The 17,185-nt window shown below is 42.8% G+C and overlaps 3 protein-coding genes across 3 annotated transcripts; 1 reads left to right on the forward strand and 2 right to left on the reverse strand.

Annotated features, from left to right (window-relative positions):
• Positions 1–158: 158 nt before the first annotated feature.
• Positions 159–3,956, forward strand: heyl (hes related family bHLH transcription factor with YRPW motif like). Its single transcript, XM_030064133.1, has 5 exons — positions 159–238; positions 2,595–2,661; positions 2,795–2,878; positions 3,034–3,115; positions 3,229–3,956. The coding sequence occupies exons 1-5, from the start codon at positions 159–161 to the stop codon at positions 3,954–3,956; spliced, it is 1,041 nt and encodes a 346-aa protein (XP_029919993.1).
• Positions 3,957–6,190: 2,234 nt separating this feature from the next.
• Positions 6,191–11,998, reverse strand: LOC115367301 (coagulation factor XI-like). The gene is made up of 9 exons (XM_030062972.1): positions 11,938–11,998; positions 11,682–11,838; positions 10,579–10,688; positions 10,301–10,463; positions 9,253–9,371; positions 9,015–9,159; positions 8,639–8,742; positions 6,927–7,086; positions 6,191–6,363 (listed from the first exon to the last, which is right to left on the reverse strand). The coding sequence occupies exons 1-9, from the start codon at positions 11,996–11,998 to the stop codon at positions 6,249–6,251; spliced, it is 1,134 nt and encodes a 377-aa protein (XP_029918832.1). The 3' UTR covers positions 6,191–6,248.
• Positions 11,999–13,735: 1,737 nt separating this feature from the next.
• Positions 13,736–16,498, reverse strand: gstr (glutathione S-transferase rho). The gene is made up of 6 exons (XM_030063905.1): positions 16,227–16,498; positions 16,030–16,095; positions 15,605–15,710; positions 14,601–14,719; positions 14,256–14,344; positions 13,736–14,124 (listed from the first exon to the last, which is right to left on the reverse strand). Exons 1-6 carry the CDS (start codon positions 16,392–16,394, stop codon positions 13,992–13,994), a joined length of 681 nt encoding a protein of 226 aa, XP_029919765.1. The 5' UTR covers positions 16,395–16,498; the 3' UTR covers positions 13,736–13,991.
• Between the last annotated feature and the right edge of the window lie 687 nt (positions 16,499–17,185).

Below are 17,185 nucleotides of genomic sequence, written 5' to 3' on the forward strand. Positions count from 1 at the left end.
AAAAGGGAAAGAAAGAGCGAGGGGCACAGAGGGTGGTAATTCGCTCCAGAGGGCAAAGAGAGCGGCGGTAAGGGCAACCGGCCATCACGCTCCTTCACCCAAGTCCTCTCATCCATCCATCCATCCATCCATCCATCCATCCATCTGGCCGGTGAGAGATGAAGCGCCCCCATGACTACAGCTCCCCAGACTCGGACACAGATGAGTTCATTGACGTGGGTCAGGAGGACAGCTACTGGTGAGCATCCACCAATCACACCTGAGAATGTAACACTGCTGTCCAATCGTACCTCTGAGGAAAACTAGTCTAATTTCAATGTACATCAACAACTCAATTCAAATCTACAACTGATTTATTTGGCAATGACAGTTAACTGTGGGTTTAACAAGGATGCTGACACTCTCAGAGAGACGAACAGGTTGAAAAAGGTCTATAAAAAAAGTCCCACAAGGTGATGCTGGTTTCTGTGTAGTCTGCGAATAGACCAAAGCATATTCTTTTAAAATATACTTGAAAAATTACTGAGTAAACTGTAATACTGCTATCAATAAACCTGGGTTGTCAGCTTTGTAAGACCATGTCAGGCCTACAGTGACACAAAAAAATTGCCATCATTTGCTCTATTCAGAAATATATCTAAATATTTGCTACATGTTATATTTTTATCGAATGAAGTCATCTGTCCTCCCTTGAGCTGCATGTGCTCACATGCAGGGATTGGAAAGATACCTGGCATTGAAATATGTATCGGATCAAATGGTGAAGTCATGTGAGGCCTATCATGCCAGAAGCATAGTGACAATGTGTGGGACAGGGCATAAAAGTGTTTTATTTAAATGAACAGTGGCCAAATTCACACCAGAACTTTCTTACACTGTGTCAGATGATAATAAATATGTTTGATATATGAAATTCCTTGCATCCAAATACACATTGAGATGTGGGATTTATTACTGACAATTTATTTGTCAAATAGTGATGGTTCTACATGGAAGTTAATTTTATTATTATTATTATTATTATTATTATTATTATTATTGTTATTATTATTTTGCTCTTTTTTCTGTAGCTTTTATATTATAACTGTATAGTGCACAAACAACAAATATGAATTGTCAGTTGTGGTAGTACAAAATTAATAATATGGAAAACTGTGGTGGTTGGTTGGAAATTTTGAGGCACAGATAATGAATATAGTAGAATGATTTTTCTTCACAATCAGACATACTTGCTTTTTTTCATCACATGAGACCTATAATTCAGTTCTAAAGATATGCATATATTATATGAGAGCTATAATTCAGTTCTAAAGAGATGCATATCACATATTGAAAGCAATAAATAGTTAAATAGCTATTTTTAATCTTCTTGCGGTTCCTTTTAACTTGACGTTATTATTTTAAATATCTGAAACCTGTGAGCAGAGAATTATAAAAGTCCATGTGATGTTTTGGTAAAAAAAAAAAAAAAAAAGAAAAAAAATATTTATATAAGAGAGTGGAATTACTTCCAGCCCTATTTCTGAAAATTAAAGTGAGTTCAAAAAAAAAAAAAAAAAAAAAAGAGTTTATACACTTTACGGGAAAACTTTATATTTGGAAAAGTTCTGAGCGCAAAAGCAACCTGTAATTTTTTTAGTGATCAGAACTGTTGTGTCCTGTTTAACTGCTGTGTCACAGCTGATCAGGTTATACTACAGGGTGTTGGTGATGGTAAAATGTTTGACTGGCAGAAGAATGACGCTGACATCTTCCACAGACATGCTTTACAAGTCTTTACAGCATCCAGCACTTTGGGTGCATTAGTAAAGTTCCATGGTTGTGTTATAGCAATATAAATTAAAGGAAATATTCATTATAACTTCTTTGAACCAGTGTGTCTGAATAAAAACACACGTGACAATATTGGTTACACAAGGCTCCATAGATTCAAATACCCAGCTAGTGAGTAATACTGAAGAGCAACTTGGATAAATCAAATTGCCAGATGACATGCAAACAGAAGACAGTGTACTCTTTTCAAGACAGCACCATCAAACATAAACCTAAACAAAAACACACAGCTAAATTGGCAGCCCTCATGTTAAAATCTAATAGAAATGCAATAAGTCTTTGGTGAGGCAGTTTAAAAGGGACTCCAAGCTGTCAGGCTCTTTCAAGCCTGTAAGACGAGAGTTCACAAACAAACACGATCCATACTGAGTGACTGTGCTCCGAGGAGCCCGGCTCCCACGCCGCATGCTGGAGCCCCATGCGAGCGAAAGCATTGCCCTGCGGCTATATAATCATCTTTCTAAAAGCGCTCTGCTCGGATGGAAGGAGAACAGCATGTCATTTGACTGAGACTAATGTCCAGAAACGCATTAAACCAAAAACAATCTCATCCTCCCTCCTCTCCTAGGCACTCCCATGCCGCTCTGTGCCCAAAACACAAATTAGATTGAGAGGAGCTGATGTGCCATCCTGCCTCTGTGTCATATTAGGGAGAGTAATAACAACAATATGCAGGGGTATCAAAGTTACCATGCTTTACTCTGTGCCAATGCTCTCTCTCTCTCTCTCTCACTCTCTCTCTTTCTCTCATGCTGGTTCAGCCCTGTCACCGGGTCCATGTCCCCTGGCAGCACCTCGCAGATTCTGGCCCGGAAGAAGAGAAGAGGGGTGAGTCCATCATAATCTAACTCTTTTTTTTCCCCCTTAGTTTTCTTGATTGAAGATCCTTTAGATCTAAATTTGTAGTCCCATCTTTTTTTTTTGATTGTTCCTCTCCCCCTCTCTCTGTCTTGTTGTGCAGATCATAGAGAAGAGGCGCAGGGATCGGATCAACCACAGCCTGTCAGAGCTGAGACGGCTGGTGCCCAGTGCCTTTGAGAAACAGGTAAACTGCTCTTCAGAGAATAAGAACGAGTGAACAAAAGTCAAAGGTTTCTTTCAAACGACGAAAGCCGTCAAATCCGCTAGACACTGCTTGTGAGAGTACTGCGGTAAAAGCCTTAAAGCAGCCTCATAAAAGTCTGATTGTTTTATCTTCAGGGATCCTCTAAGCTGGAGAAGGCGGAGATCCTGCAAATGACAGTGGATCACCTCAAACTCCTGCATGCCATGGGAGGAAAAGGTGAGAAATGGGTTGGTTTTTGGTTTTTGTTAGATATATATTTCAACTGCTTTGCACCCCTGGCATCTCTGATCTCTCTGTGCTGGTTCTTTCCCTCCCTCTCTCTCTCCCAGGCTACTTTGATGCGAGGGCCTTGGCAGTCGACTACAGGACCCTGGGCTTCAGGGAATGTGTTGGGGAGGTGGTGCGGTACCTCAGCTCCCTGGAGGGGGGGACAGAGTCTCCGGACCCCATAGGAGCCCGATTGGTTTCGCATCTCTCCCACTGTGCAAGTGAGCTGGACCCCCTCCTCCTGCAGTCGCCTCCCACCTCTGCCCTGCCCTTCCCTCCTTGGCAGTGGGCGGCGTCCTTCCCTCAGATGTCGGCGTCCTCACCGGCCTCGTCCTCGCCTCCCTTCCCCGGGGGGCGGAGGGAGCTGGCCCTCCTGGGGAGCTACCCGTCACCCACCTCCCTCCGCCTCGCCCCGCTGGCCGGCTGCCAGCAGGGGGCACACCCCCTCATGGCGCCCGCAGCCCTGGCCACCGTGCGCAGAGTGCCCTCCCTCCCCCCGTCCCCCGCCCTCGCCCCCTCCCCGGCTCACAGAGCCACACAGCCGTCCCCTCACAGCGCCTCCAGGGCCTCGCCTCTTCCTCTCCCCACCCCTGCCTCCTCTTCTCCTTCCACCTCCTCCTCCTCCTCCTCCTCTTCCTCCTCCACTTCAGCATCATCGTCATCCTCCGGCCCACCGCAAATCTCCTTCAGGCCCTTTGCACCTCTGGGGTCTCCCACAGCTCAGCGCAGGGGCCTGGGCGGATCGGCCAAGTCGGCTCAGGGCTGGGGAACCGAGATCGGGGCTTTTTGAGGGGAAACCCTGATTTTGTTTTCCAGATGAACTACATGTACAGTGGACAAGGGGGTGGGAAGTGTGCCATATAGCAAATATGACATCACGGGAGAGCAATATTGGACATTTCATCGTTGTCTCTGAGGGGGACTCTAAAAAGCCATATCAGACTCTGTGTGGAGTTTCAGATAATCAATAACAATCAGTTAATGGAAAAATGAAGAATAGCATGGATGCGAAGAGGGGAACGAAGCGAGAGACACGACAGCAAATAAGGTTTTGAGTAAATTCATGTTTGTGTTTATGCTTGACACACACACACACACACACACACACACACACACAGAGAGAGAGGAGTGTACTACAGAGCCATAAATCATAACTCTCAACAGACTGGAGTTGAGGTTTCACTGATCTTTTTACTGTGATATTTGATGGTCTTTTAAATCATTTATACGTTTGATTGCTTTTAATGATTCTGTAAGATTGACAAAGAATGTCTGACAAAAATCTTTATAAAAACTAAGTGCCTTTATTTTTGTCTGTTTTTTTTTTCTTCTTCTTCTTCCATCTGTGTGTTTTCTGAGTGTGGACTGCATAAGCAAACACAAACAAATTTGGATGTCATTTCCCCACCGCAATCAACTCCCTGTCTATTGTTTGCAGCTGCACATTAGCTGCTATCAATAGTGGCACAAAAAAAAAATGATTGAAAACTCCATGCTCCCCACTTATCCATATTAGTCTTGTCTGCAAACACTGCTTGCATGTTCCCCAGCCGTAACCCCCTTGGTATCTGAGCTGTCGCCAGTGATGGCTGATGGGAGTTGTGGTCTTGTGGCTGCAGAGGATAAACATGGTGGGCGCGGGTGATGTTTTCGGGATGCCGCGGCGGAGCAAACAAACCCATCACTTTGCCCTCTCATTGGCAGGACTCTGTAATTAACTTCACCATCGTATCAATCTATGTATCTTTCTCTCCTCCGCTGTCTCTCTGCCATTCTTTCTCTCCAATCTTGCGGTGTACCAGCGGATATCTTCTCTCCCCGTTTGTCTGCGCCACTGTCTCCTCAACAACGCGCAGACAGTAAGAAGGAAAGAGACGGGGGCGGGAGGGATAGAGAGATACAGAGACACGGAGAGAGACAAAGACAAAGATCTGAAGGGCTGCGGTTGAGTGACTGATTCAGTGTAGAAGTTCAGTGAAGGAGGGGGGGGGGAGAAGGAGCGAGGAGATGAGAGGGATCTGGAAGGTTGAGAGGACAGGAACGGGAATGGTGTGAACTGCCAAAAGTCGGCCAGCGCGTCGAGAGTGCACGACAAACCCCCGAATAACTGTGAGTGACAGTCGCAACCAGTTGTTTCTCAAGAAGATGGTCATAATTGTACCGTGCTTTCACCAAAACAGCTCCGCAGGGATGAGAGAGCAGAAAAGAGCCTTGTGTGTGTTTACTGCTGGAGAACACTTTGATCTACTTCAGGATGCAATGTCTGTGGTCTGCGGTCCGAAATGTGTGTGTTCCGCAATGTGCATTCTGTTTATTTGAGTGAGTGTGCGAGTGTGTGCTTTAGTCAGCCTGTTTGTTGTCCTGTGTGTGTGTGTGTGTGTGTCTGTCTGTGTCTGTGCCTTGGTGAGTGTTTTGTTTATGTGGTGTGTTGGTGCGTGTGTGTGTGTGTGTGTGTGTGAGCTGCGATGTGAGTCCTCGGGGCTGGCGTCAGTGCTGAACCGCGGTGGCGGCGTGGCTCTCGTGCAAGGCCGGCCGGCAGTCGGACGGACGGTATGGTGGTGGAATGTTTGTGGAGCGCACACACACACGCACACACACATACATATACACACACCCCCACACATACACACACACACACACAGAGGCTGGCTGGCACTATTCTGGCCTCTGAGTGAAGGAGCCAAAGTCACCACCACAGCTTCCAGGAAGGACGACCACAATCACACTGCACTGGGTTTCCCACGGAGGAGGGGGTCTGTGTGTGTGTGTGTGTGTGTGTGTGTGTGTGGAGGGAGGGGAAAGAGGGACGGGGAGAATAAGAGAAAGAATGAGGGTTATAGTGTTTGAGTGTGTGTGTGTGTGTATGTGTAAGACTCTGTGGTCCCTGCAGAATGAGGAAGAGAGGCAGGCAGAGGAGGAGGAGGGATCAGTGTGGAGGAAGGAGGGCAGTAATGAGAGAAAGAGATGACAGGTCACATCTCTGCTTTGGCACATAAACAAACACATGCGAGCAAATTTCTCACTCCTGAATCTCTTTATTAGATCACACGTGCTCTTTGCCCTGAAATCAGGTTTCCCTGTATCATTTGAGCCCCGTCTGGCAGTTCCTCAGGGAGAATCCACACACGGCGTTGGCCACTTTGGTAACTTTGGGAGGCATAGGCATGGTGATGAAACGCTTGAGGTAGCAGCGACGCCTAGGACACAAAATCAAAAAAAAAATCAAAACACAAGTATCTTCAGTTTTGTGAAAACAATTGCATGAATATTAATATGGCAGCATGAAAATGCCTGTATTATAAACCTAAATCACAGTGTTGGGCTGAAATACAAAAGAGCATCCTATCGCCTCCGTTGAGATCCTGTAGATATATTTCATAGATATGAAATTGGTGAGAAAAGCGAGGGATCAAAATTGAAGCATGAAAAACAGAATGTCTCCTTATCAACAATGAGCAGCACCGTTTCCAACGCTGCATCTTTTGCCTCTTTTGTCCATTTGGTTTCCTTTGATAAAGCATCCCAGACCGGCTGTGCCGCTAAACATGAGCATGCCGTGTGCATTCTATTGGCCTCATGCTACATGATTCCTGTGCATTGAAGTTCACATTTTGCAAACAGTTCCCTGCTGTTTGCAAAGATGCAAAGTTACCTGCTGCAACTTTAACTGCATTTGACATTTAACATTTATTTGTGTTTGTGTGTGTGTGTGTGTGTGTGTGTGTGTGTGTGTGTGTTTGCATGCAAGCATAATGTATACCTATACATAGAGCTTTGGAAGTTCTCGGAGACGTAGGTATAGTACTGGCAGTGGGGATCTTGACTGCATGTCGTCTGGCAGGTCTCTGGGTCGTCCAGCATCACGTAGCGGATATCCATCCCTGGGAAATCTACTCCTTCAAGAGCAGTCTTCAACCAGTCTGGTAGTAAAGAAAGGTGCTATTAACAGACTTTAGTGATAGACCTAAAATCAGCAAAGATTTTCCCCATGGCTTCTCAAATGTGTAAACAATGTTGCAATGTTGTTTAGGACCCAGGGGTCATCGACTACATTTGTCCAAGAGCCTGAATTTTTCTAAGCAGACATTCTGGGGGCTGGACATTAAACAAACAAAATTTAAATTTATTTAGGCCTAATTATCCTATTATTGTTTAATATTCTCACTTTTTTACAAAATGAATGTTTATTTTTATTAGCCTGGCTATATCATTGGGAATAGACTCCTAAAAAACAGGGAAATCTATAGTAATAACTAGACACTCTCAGTAGAGTGCAGATCTCCACCAAGGAGGAGGAGAAGGAGGAGGAGGAGGAGATGGTTCAGATCTGTGATTCCAACTGCAGAATTCAGCCCTGATCGGCAGGAAATATTAATCAACTTCAACCGGTTTTGTCCCAATGTTTACATGAAGATACGGCTTGCATTCATAAAAGGGAGGAATTTCATTTCAGCTTCACCAAGGCTTCTGCAATTCAGTGACCCACCTCTCTCCAGCATGGTCTCTAAATACCTGTTCTCTTCTCAGCCTTGCGCTGGTAAAGTCCTCTAACAGCGCCAAAACTGGCATTGTGTCATTAATCACAGCCATTCCACACAACCCTGCCAATTTATAGCACACATAACGACTATTAATTGATCACACATGTGCCTCTAAATCAGTCCACAATCACATCTGTACCATGTGTGATACAGTTGAATGGACATATTTTCACCCACAATATATAATAGATAAACAGGCTTGTACAAAATCATACATGCACAATGAAATTGGATATTAAAGACACAATGTTGTGTAAATTCCCTCTGTCATGTTATTCTCTGCCACTTCATCAGCAGCCTGCAGCCAAAAACTCGCATGGAGGTATAAGTACATTCTCAATACACTCTCTCTCTCTTTTTTTGTTTTTTATAAATAACAATTTCTCTGTAGAAAACGATGTGTGCATATTTTGGTGCATCAGGTTGTGTGGCTACTACCTCACAGGTACCTGAGAATAAGGTGGCATGTGGATTTATAATGTCTTTAGAACCTGCGGGTCAAACGTACATATTTGGGGTTGGTAAATAATTCCTAATAATTTTTTTCCATCTCAATATTTGTTTTGGTGTTGCTTTAATATAGAAGGAAAAATTAAAGATGTCCTAAATACACATTTTATTCCGTCTCACTTTTTCTGAATTCATTGATATCCTGTGGGCCTGATGGGAAGCCTTAGTGGGCCAGATGTGGCCTGTGGGCTGCTGGTTGATATTCACTGGTACATGATCTACATTATCAGGACAAGGCATTGAAATGGAGAAGACAGGGCAAAGTTACCACTAAAAGGTGCAAGACCCTCATTACACAGGAAAATGCCCAGCATAGGACACACAAAATGATTGAAACTTTGTCAGAATTTGATATCAGTTCTAGTCATCCAGTTCAGGTCCTTGACATGGCAATTTTTAGATACATTAAGTGGCTACATACTGTCTAGCTGACAAAAGCGTGCTGGTATCCCAGATATGACATCATCCATGGCTTCAGTCATCATTTGATCTGGGTTGTTCTTCAAGTAGCAATGGAATCTGTCACTGGAAGTAAACAACAACAAAACACATGATAAATACTGTAAATATGTTGTTGAGATAACGCAAAGTAGAAAACATAAAGGATGAAATAATAGTTGCAAAAGATTATTAGCGTGATTCCCTCTAAAGGGGACATCTGGTGCTAACCACATTAGGACAGTTGTCAGATAAAGCAAACAAAATAAACTAATGTTTCCTGTGATTTACTAAACTAACTGACATTTTTCTACCCATTTGACAAAGACACACACACACACACACACACACACACGTACCTGCCATCAGAGGTAACGTAAGAGAAGTAGGTGCAGCGTGGATGAGCAGAGCACAGGCTAAGACAATGCTCAGCAGAGCCGGCAAGCAGTGCCTCCATGTCATTTCCTTGGATGTTGGTATTTGGGAAAAACTTGGGCTGACACACTGTGTACAAACAGATACAGACACATGTGGTGAGAAAGCATGTGTGACAGCTTGCAAGATTCTTTACTAACACACCCCACTATAAGTGTTTACCTCTGTCAGAATTTGTAGCTATGTTCAAAGAGTGTGAGAATCCAGACACCACCATAGGTCTCGCCACTATATTAGGAATCACGGGTATTGTCCAACTGAATTTCAGGTAACACTTGTATCTACAGAAAGAAAGAAAGAAAGAAAGAAAGAAAGAAAGAAAGAAAGAAAGAAAGAACAAGAAGACACTCAGTATAGAGCAAGTTTGAAGCTGGAAGTTATGATCTGTTTGTGGCCAGTGCCACCTTGAGAAGATACATTCATGAACTACAGATCACACCAATAGGATATGAATTCAAAATAATTTATTGTATGGTGGAGAACTGAGATGATGTAGAAGGGATGGATTGAGCATTCAAAGGGAGGGATGAGGGATGAAGAGATGGAGGGATGGGGTGAGGGTTGAGGTATGAGGAGATGAGGGTCGAGGGATGAAGGGATGGAGGAATGGGGGTTAGGCATGAAGGGACAAGGGTCGAGGAATGGAGGGATGAGATCCGAGGGATGAAGGGATGGGGGGAAAATCAGGGTCAAGGATGGACAGAAGAGTACGACAATGGAAAGACCGGAGGGAACCAGCGGAGTTGGGACTCTGAAAGATATGTGTGGTTGTTTCTAATGACATTCAGGTCATTAAGGATAAAGGTAAGGTGTGCTAGAGAAGACCAGCCGCCAAGAATAAAGAAACAAGTGCCACTGCACTGACTGACTTGCCTGGAAGCGGAACTGCATGAACTGCTGATTTTTTCATAGCAATCAGACCAATAGATTGAGAGATATCAGATTTGACGTGTTTGTAGGACTAGAGGAAAGGTGATGGTAAAAAAACAAAAACAAAACTGAGTTTTATCTGAAAAGTATGACTATGCTTAGAAAAAAAAAAAGATCATTTATGACTGGGGTGGCAAGACATTTTTTTCAGGGTGGCACCTGATTCCTGATGCCACTCCCTAGATCTGCCATTGCTGAAGCTGTGTTGGTTTTGGAAAAAACTGAGAGAGAACATCGGTCCTTGGGCACATGGAAAAGTTCCTTTGCCGTCTCACTTTACCTGGTAGGTTTTTCTGTGTAGGTTCCACTGACAAAAGTGAAGAACTGACAGAAAGGGTCATTTGTGCAGGCTCTCTGACACTCCTCATAGTCTGCTGTGAACAGGCTTCGGTAGTCTGCCCCAGGGAAGTCCATGTTCTGGTACACCTGAGACAGACAAGGGTCTGGGAGACAAACAGCCAAACAGAGAGACAGAGAATTTGTTGGAATTAGAGTATGATAGTTGATCATTTGTTGACCAATGAATCTAGGAGCTGCTTCAACTTGTTGTGTCCCTACTAGACTGTGGACCACAGGGCTTGAGGGAATAGCCAGAGGTGACACCCAAAACTGGACTCTGAGAATTGGGCTGCCCAGAGGGAGTGGACTTGAGGTAACAGTAGAAATGCCTGTGGAGAGAGAGGTTGGTGCATCTAGGGTCAGTGACTGACAAGTGCAAACACGTCCACAAGAGCAAACAGACAAATCAAGGTCATCAAACAGCATTGACCAATCTAATAACTTTTAGACTTTTAGACAGAGTCAGTGTGAATTCACACTTTAGGTTTTTGTTTGTCCCCATTCACAGTCATGCTTGTTTGGTGTGTCTAGAGGCAGATGTGGGAAAAAACAAACAAAACAAAAAAAACAGTTTGTTTTGAGGGGTCATTAGCCAGAACAGTTGTGACCTACTGGTCTATAAGAAAGACAGTCATTATTTCAACTATTTTGTTACTAAAACATTCAGGAAATATCACACAAATTTACGTGCAGACCTGATGAAAAATTTTTGAATAAATGGGCAAATGGCACAAAAAGGATTAGACAGACCGTTTAATCTCTATGGACCCTCACATGACTTTAAACCATGCGCTCTTCTAACTTGGGCCAAGGCTGAATATCAAATCAGTGAGTGAGAGGATACACAAATTAATCATGGGAAAGCAGGGTCATCACAGCAGCAAATGACTGAAATACATATTTAACACAAAACAAACAAACAGTGACTTAAAAAGCACAGCAACCAGTGTTTCAAAATTCATATAAACTTAATAAAATTATGACATTTTCATTGAAGTAAGTTAAAAAGTATCATAACTGTATTCAGTTATTACACAAATTAGCCTACACGGTTTTGATGATAATGCAATAATTGATTATTAAATTGTCAAGATAGTACAAATATTGATGTAATTTGACATTTGAGCTTTCTCTCAATTTTTTGATAGGTTTTGTGAGACAGGATTTTGTTTTTCTTCATAAACTTTCAATTTTCACAGATTTCAATATGTTTTTTTTGGGTTTTTTTTGAGCATTTCTAATAACATACTTAATGTATACATATATTAATCCTCCTTGGTATTTCTTCACTTTATTCCAATGATAATTTGCTCGCAACTTACCTATTATCTCGGGTCCAGTCTGCTCGTACGAAGGTGAAGAAGAGGCAGGACGGGTGCTTGGTGCACAGCAGCTGACAGTGGTTTACATCAGGGGAGTACAGCTGAGTCAAGTCTGTTCCTGGGAAATCCACATTCTCCAGCAGCTCTCGCACACATTCTGCAGAAATGGACAGAGAAACACACAGAGAAAAACTACATACCTGCATGCATAACACTTAAAAGTCATCAAATGTGTAAAACATCAAGTTTGTGTTACCTTGACAGAGGCCGAGCCCACAGAAGTAAAGCAGAGCCACGAGAATGAAACAAGCTCTCATCCTCAGACTTTTGCTTGTATACTATTGAAACCAGCCTCGTTCTTTCAAGCACAACTGGAAGTGGCGGCTCAGCATCAGCAGAGTGGGATAAAAAAAAGTATTTGCAGCCCCAAATTTGTACCTTTGAACCACTGATTTTATTGATTGTTGACTCACGCAGTCATAAGCGTTGGCCTGACTGTGCAGCCCTGCTGTGCAAACCCCACACAACATCAGTCTACAAACTAGATCAGCGCACGTCAAACTGTGAGTCAGGATGAAAAATGGCTTGCAGGCCAGAATCTGGTGAGTCCCCAGCAGAGATAATGGTTTGATTTGTTTTGATCGCAGAGCAAGAGACTAAATGTCTCAGCTGAGCACTGGGCTGTAAAACAAAAAGCTTTTAAACCGCTGGAGTTTGAGGGCTGCTCAAAGAAGTCCCCAGTAAAATTAAAAATGGAGTCACTTTCACTGGTATTTCATTCACTTCAAGCCAGTACAATGAGAGAAGGTTGTTATTGCAATAAAAGGTTTCATGCCCCCTGCTGTCATTTAAACACACCTGCCATGCAGGAAGATCTACTCAAATGCTAGCACACTTTTCATCAAATGTGCCTGAGGACATCTGCCTACTTGTCTTTTTGCCTGCATGTATAATTTGTGATGTGCGATTTTGAACTATGTGTGTATTTCTCTAATATATTAATTGCTCTTGTATATGTTGTAATACTGTGGGTTGATTGACTTCATGGGATTTTGGTGTTTAAACACTACACTTATATTATGGTATGGAGATGGTATAATTTTCTATGATTATTTGCTCATCTTAGGCCTGTTAGGATGTTTGTGATGACTTTGTGTAATAAGCTTAAGATGCTGGCCACTTGCTTAATTAGTTTTTATTAGAGACTATCATTTATTATGTAATGTAATTTGTATTTAAATACACGGGAGGGTATCTCACCTGATCATATTGCATTTTGAAAAATTATGACTTTTAAGAACCAATGGTCATGTGACTGGAAGGTGATTTAGTCACACCTGTGTCAGCTCAGACCATACCTGAGCGAACCTGATGACGCTACAGGCGAAACGTGTTGTTCACTTGAAATAAAAACTAAATAAAGTCAACACGGTGTGCGGTAGCCTGTTACTCACTCAATTGTGTGATATGTGCCTGAGGACATCTTTTTGTTGGACTTTGACAAGAAAATGTCTGGGCACTCCAGTTTGTTGTTTGTCCCAGGTCTCTCCAATGTGTATTATTTCCAGGGCAAACTGTGTACCACCACCACCTGATGGCTAAAGCATGACTGACACAACTGCAGGACCAAAAAAACAAAAAAAAAGAAAGAAAAGAAAAAGAATGGGATAATAGCAAGAACACCAACAGGACTGCTGCTGTGGTTCATTGAAATTTAGCGACCTCTGCTGTCAAAATCAAAGAGGTGCAGGACTAAAAAGTTGCCCCCGGAAAGACATTTTGACCCCAGCAGTTTTACAGCAGGTGCCTAGAGTATCAGAAATAACATGTAACTAATGCCTTGCATACCATAGGTGTTGAAAATTTACATTTTGCTGTCAAGAAGCTGATTCCAGATTGCAAGCTTTATTAACCCCAACATGTTCTTAAGAAAAAAAGTGTAATGAAAGAAGAACCATTAAAACCCATACTGCTCTTCAAAATTATTACTTATACGCATGTTTTGAAAGTCAGTCAGATCATAATGACAAAAAAGGGAAGCAGGCAAAAATAGTCAGAATTTGATTTTATTGCTTTCATTCACATTGCAAAGAAGACCATCTTTATTTGACAACTTGCAAAAAACACATGAACGTTCAGGTTGTAAAGCAAATATAGTGCAAGAGGAAGTGCATATCAATATTGTGATGCAGTTACAGAAGTGCAAAGTGAGGAGGGGCTAATATAAACTTAAAGGGCTTGTTAATATTTATTCTCGATTGAATTTGCTCACACGGGAACAGTTAGTGTGTGAGATGAAGGGTGTGTGGCTCAGAGGTCTTTGAGTGTGTCCTGGTTCTGGGGGTTCTCCAGCCAGTGTGGAGGCCAGGTGCCTTTGATGCTGGGCCTTTCCTTCAGCAGAGCGAAATACTCTGCCAGCTTCGGGTAACGCTCCGGAGACAAGCTACAAAACAGAGAGAGGACGCCATCAAGCTTCACATCACGCATTTATACTTTCATTGTGATCGTATTCATTCATTCACCCATTTCTCTATTCACATTCCCCACAGTTTGGCCGATGAAGAGTCCACCTACCCAAAGCGGAAGATGTAGGCAACACTCGGAAAAACAATCACATCAGCCATTGAGAAGTTCTTCCCTGCCATGTAGGAACCTGCTCCCAGCTGGAGGACAGAAAACGGAGTTATGCTGCATTCAAATGCGGCTGGGAAAATCAACAATAATTAAAACTAAATACACAACTTCATCATTCGCCTTTGAACGCCTCTCCTGTGGAATTTCCAAATAAGAGATCTGTTTTTTCTGATATTTGCACAGGAATGTAGGGTTAGTTTAACAAAGCCTGTTTGGTTAGACATCTGGTTCTGCAGGTCTGTATCTTTTGTCAGTACGTGAATTATTTTTTGTCTGTGTGTTTACCTTCTGCAGGTATCCCTCCCAGAGCTTCAGCTCAGTAACTAAAGCCTCCCTGTTTCTCTTCAACGCAGAATCATGTCGCTCTCCTTCCGGGACCTTCCAGTTGTAGTAGATAACATTCGCTAAAAGAAATGTCAACAGGCATTCCAGTCACTGCAGTAGCTCTCATTGGAAACTGGGAGGTGTAAGTGATATCAAAGTTAATCTCTAATCTGCAGATTGTCCCCTCCCATGTAATGCTGAGTCATCTGCGGTTCCTCACAGCACAAGGCACAATAAATGCTCTTGTGCTAATCACAGTTGGGGCGTTATTACGTAACTTCAAATTCGACAGGAAGACAGGAAAGTGGCTCAAATTATGTTTGGAAGAGGCTACTTTGATAACATTGTGTGCACAGAAGGAACAGTATGTCTGATTGTGTAGATCAGAGCTGATTTGCACACAAGAAATGTAGCAGCTGACTGGGAATTCAGCCTGACAATAACTCTCTCTCTGCTGTATCATGACCCTAACCCCAGCATGTGATTCTCTGGGAGAAATCACTGTGGAGCTTTCAAAATGACTACCTGTTCGCAAGGCTGTGCAACACCCTCTGAATGCAGCATCCCTGGGCTTGCTTATATGAGAGCACAGATTATTACTGGTACTGTGCAAATGTGTGATTTTGTAGTCTCAGAATGATTTTTTTTTTTCTGTTTTTCCCCTTTTTTTCTTTTCTTTTTTTTTTTTTAACCAATTTAATCTCAGAGAATATCTGTGCTAAAGCTGAGGTCACACTGAGGCACCCCAGGCTGAGGCTCTAAGGCATCTCGCCAGTTTATTGTTTGGTATTGCCAAGGACAACGCAGATCAAAGACCCATAGTCAAAGCCAGGCCAAAGGAAACCAGATAAGTTCAGCCAAATACAACAGTTTGACCTGCCTACACTCTGTTTAAAATTCTAACACATATTATTTATTATAATATAGATAATTTATCCCAGATTATGTTTGTAGGCACCACTTACCCATTTTCTCAGCGAGTGTGACACCCTCAAACATGCGCTGGTACATCAGTGCCTGCTCTGCGGCGCCATCAGGGATCAGCTTGGTTCCTTGGGACTTGAACTGACTCTGATGTTGGAAACAAGACAACAAGGTGCAACCATGGTGATGCCGTCCCTCCTGGAGCTCAGGTATTGTTGTTGATATGTAACACGAGCAAAGGACTGTGTGCACAGTATTGTTGAACACACACAGCGACAGGGAATGCTCCTAAATATTAAAAAGGGCACAACAATGCTGCACAGTATTGTTGAGCAGCACCCCTGTGACCATCATGTGGACTGTGCGCCTGACACCCACCACCCCAAGCATCCCCTCCTCAACACACACACACACACACACACACACACACACACACACACACACACACAAACACCCTGAGCCTTACCTCCAAGTATAAGCATGCTGCAAAGGACTCATTCAGTATGTTGTTCCCATGTTTGAAAGAGGGAAGCTTGCAGGAGGAAAGAATGAAATAAAGTAAATAGCTTCATTATTATTTTTGTTATCACCATTATTATTATTATTGTCGTGCATGCTTGAGACTGGATCATGACTGCTATGCATAATAAAACTGGAACTTACTTGACCCCTGGGGTTCATGTCCAAGACTTGCTGCGACTTGTGCTCCATTTTCTCGAAGGACAGCAGTTTCTGGTTGTATCCCTGCAGGTTCTTCTCCTCCAGGGCGATCATGACCCTCCAGCAGGGAGGAGAGCCGGAGCCCCACAGAAGGGTCATATCTTTGGCCATGATATCAAATTGAACCGCAACCGCGTCGCAGATTTACAGCCGTGAAACGAGGGCGAAATCAAACGGTGAAGCAACCTGATGGCACTCTAGTTTTATACGATCTTGCCTTTTCCTGGAGTCCGGATTGGCTCAGTATCGTCACAGCCCACATTGCCAAAGATCAAAACACGATTCAAGACAGTCCACCAGCTTTCGGAAGCGCCTCTCGCTGACATAAACTGCCCCCTGGTGGCCAGATTGAATGTCCTCAGCTTTTGGTAACAGGTGTGACAGTAAAGGCGCTTGTTGTTGTCGCTGTATTTTCACCGGAACTCGATATTTAATCAGTGATGCATTAATTCTGTGATTACAAAATGTTGCTAGTGAATATTCTTCCTTTGCTACACTTGGTGGTAAAATAATACTCTCTCTCTGTCTCGGTTTGACAGAGATAAAAGTTGCCTAGTTTGGTGTGCGTAACATGCTTTTACCATTGGCAGAAGACGGTGGGAGTGATTCCTCTTGCAGAACCACAACACTCTTTGAACTCTGTTGACGTGCCTAACATAAATCTCTGTCAAATTATACCACCCTATATTACTGCTATACCACTATTACTACTACTACTACAAACAACAACAACAACAACAACAACAACAGCAAAGAACAACAACAATAATAATACTATACTACTACTACTAATAATAATAATAATGATAATAATAATAATGATGATGACGATAATAATAATAATAATAATAATAATACATCAAAATCATTATCATATGTTTCAATTTCTTATGCTATCACTG

This window comes from Myripristis murdjan, chromosome 11, assembly GCF_902150065.1.
Source record: "Myripristis murdjan chromosome 11, fMyrMur1.1, whole genome shotgun sequence".
Lineage (NCBI taxonomy): Eukaryota > Metazoa > Chordata > Actinopteri > Holocentriformes > Holocentridae > Myripristis > Myripristis murdjan.

Bases quoted from the DNA above. Each gene is read 5' to 3' on its own strand.
- heyl (XM_030064133.1), top strand. From the start codon at position 159: ATGAAGCGCCCCCATGACTACAGCTCCCCAGACTCGGACACAGATGAG. The intron at 2,662-2,794 runs GTGAGTCCATCA...CTTGTTGTGCAG, and splicing joins CCCGGAAGAAGAGAAGAGGG to ATCATAGAGAAGAGGCGCAG. The intron at 2,879-3,033 runs GTAAACTGCTCT...TTTTATCTTCAG, and splicing joins CCAGTGCCTTTGAGAAACAG to GGATCCTCTAAGCTGGAGAA.
- LOC115367301 (XM_030062972.1), bottom strand. From the start codon at position 11,998: ATGAGAGCTTGTTTCATTCTCGTGGCTCTGCTTTACTTCTGTGGGCTC. The intron at 11,839-11,937 runs GTAACACAAACT...CCATTTCTGCAG, and splicing joins TGGGCTCGGCCTCTGTCAAG to AATGTGTGCGAGAGCTGCTG. The intron at 10,464-10,578 runs GTAGGGACACAA...TTTGTCTCCCAG, and splicing joins GCCCTGTGGTCCACAGTCTA to ACCCTTGTCTGTCTCAGGTG.
- gstr (XM_030063905.1), bottom strand. From the start codon at position 16,394: ATGGCCAAAGATATGACCCTTCTGTGGGGCTCCGGCTCTCCTCCCTGC. The intron at 14,720-15,604 runs GTAAGTGGTGCC...CATTTCTTTTAG, and splicing joins CACACTCGCTGAGAAAATGG to CGAATGTTATCTACTACAAC. The intron at 14,345-14,600 runs GTAAACACACAG...TCTGTCCTCCAG, and splicing joins GGGAGGGATACCTGCAGAAG to CTGGGAGCAGGTTCCTACAT.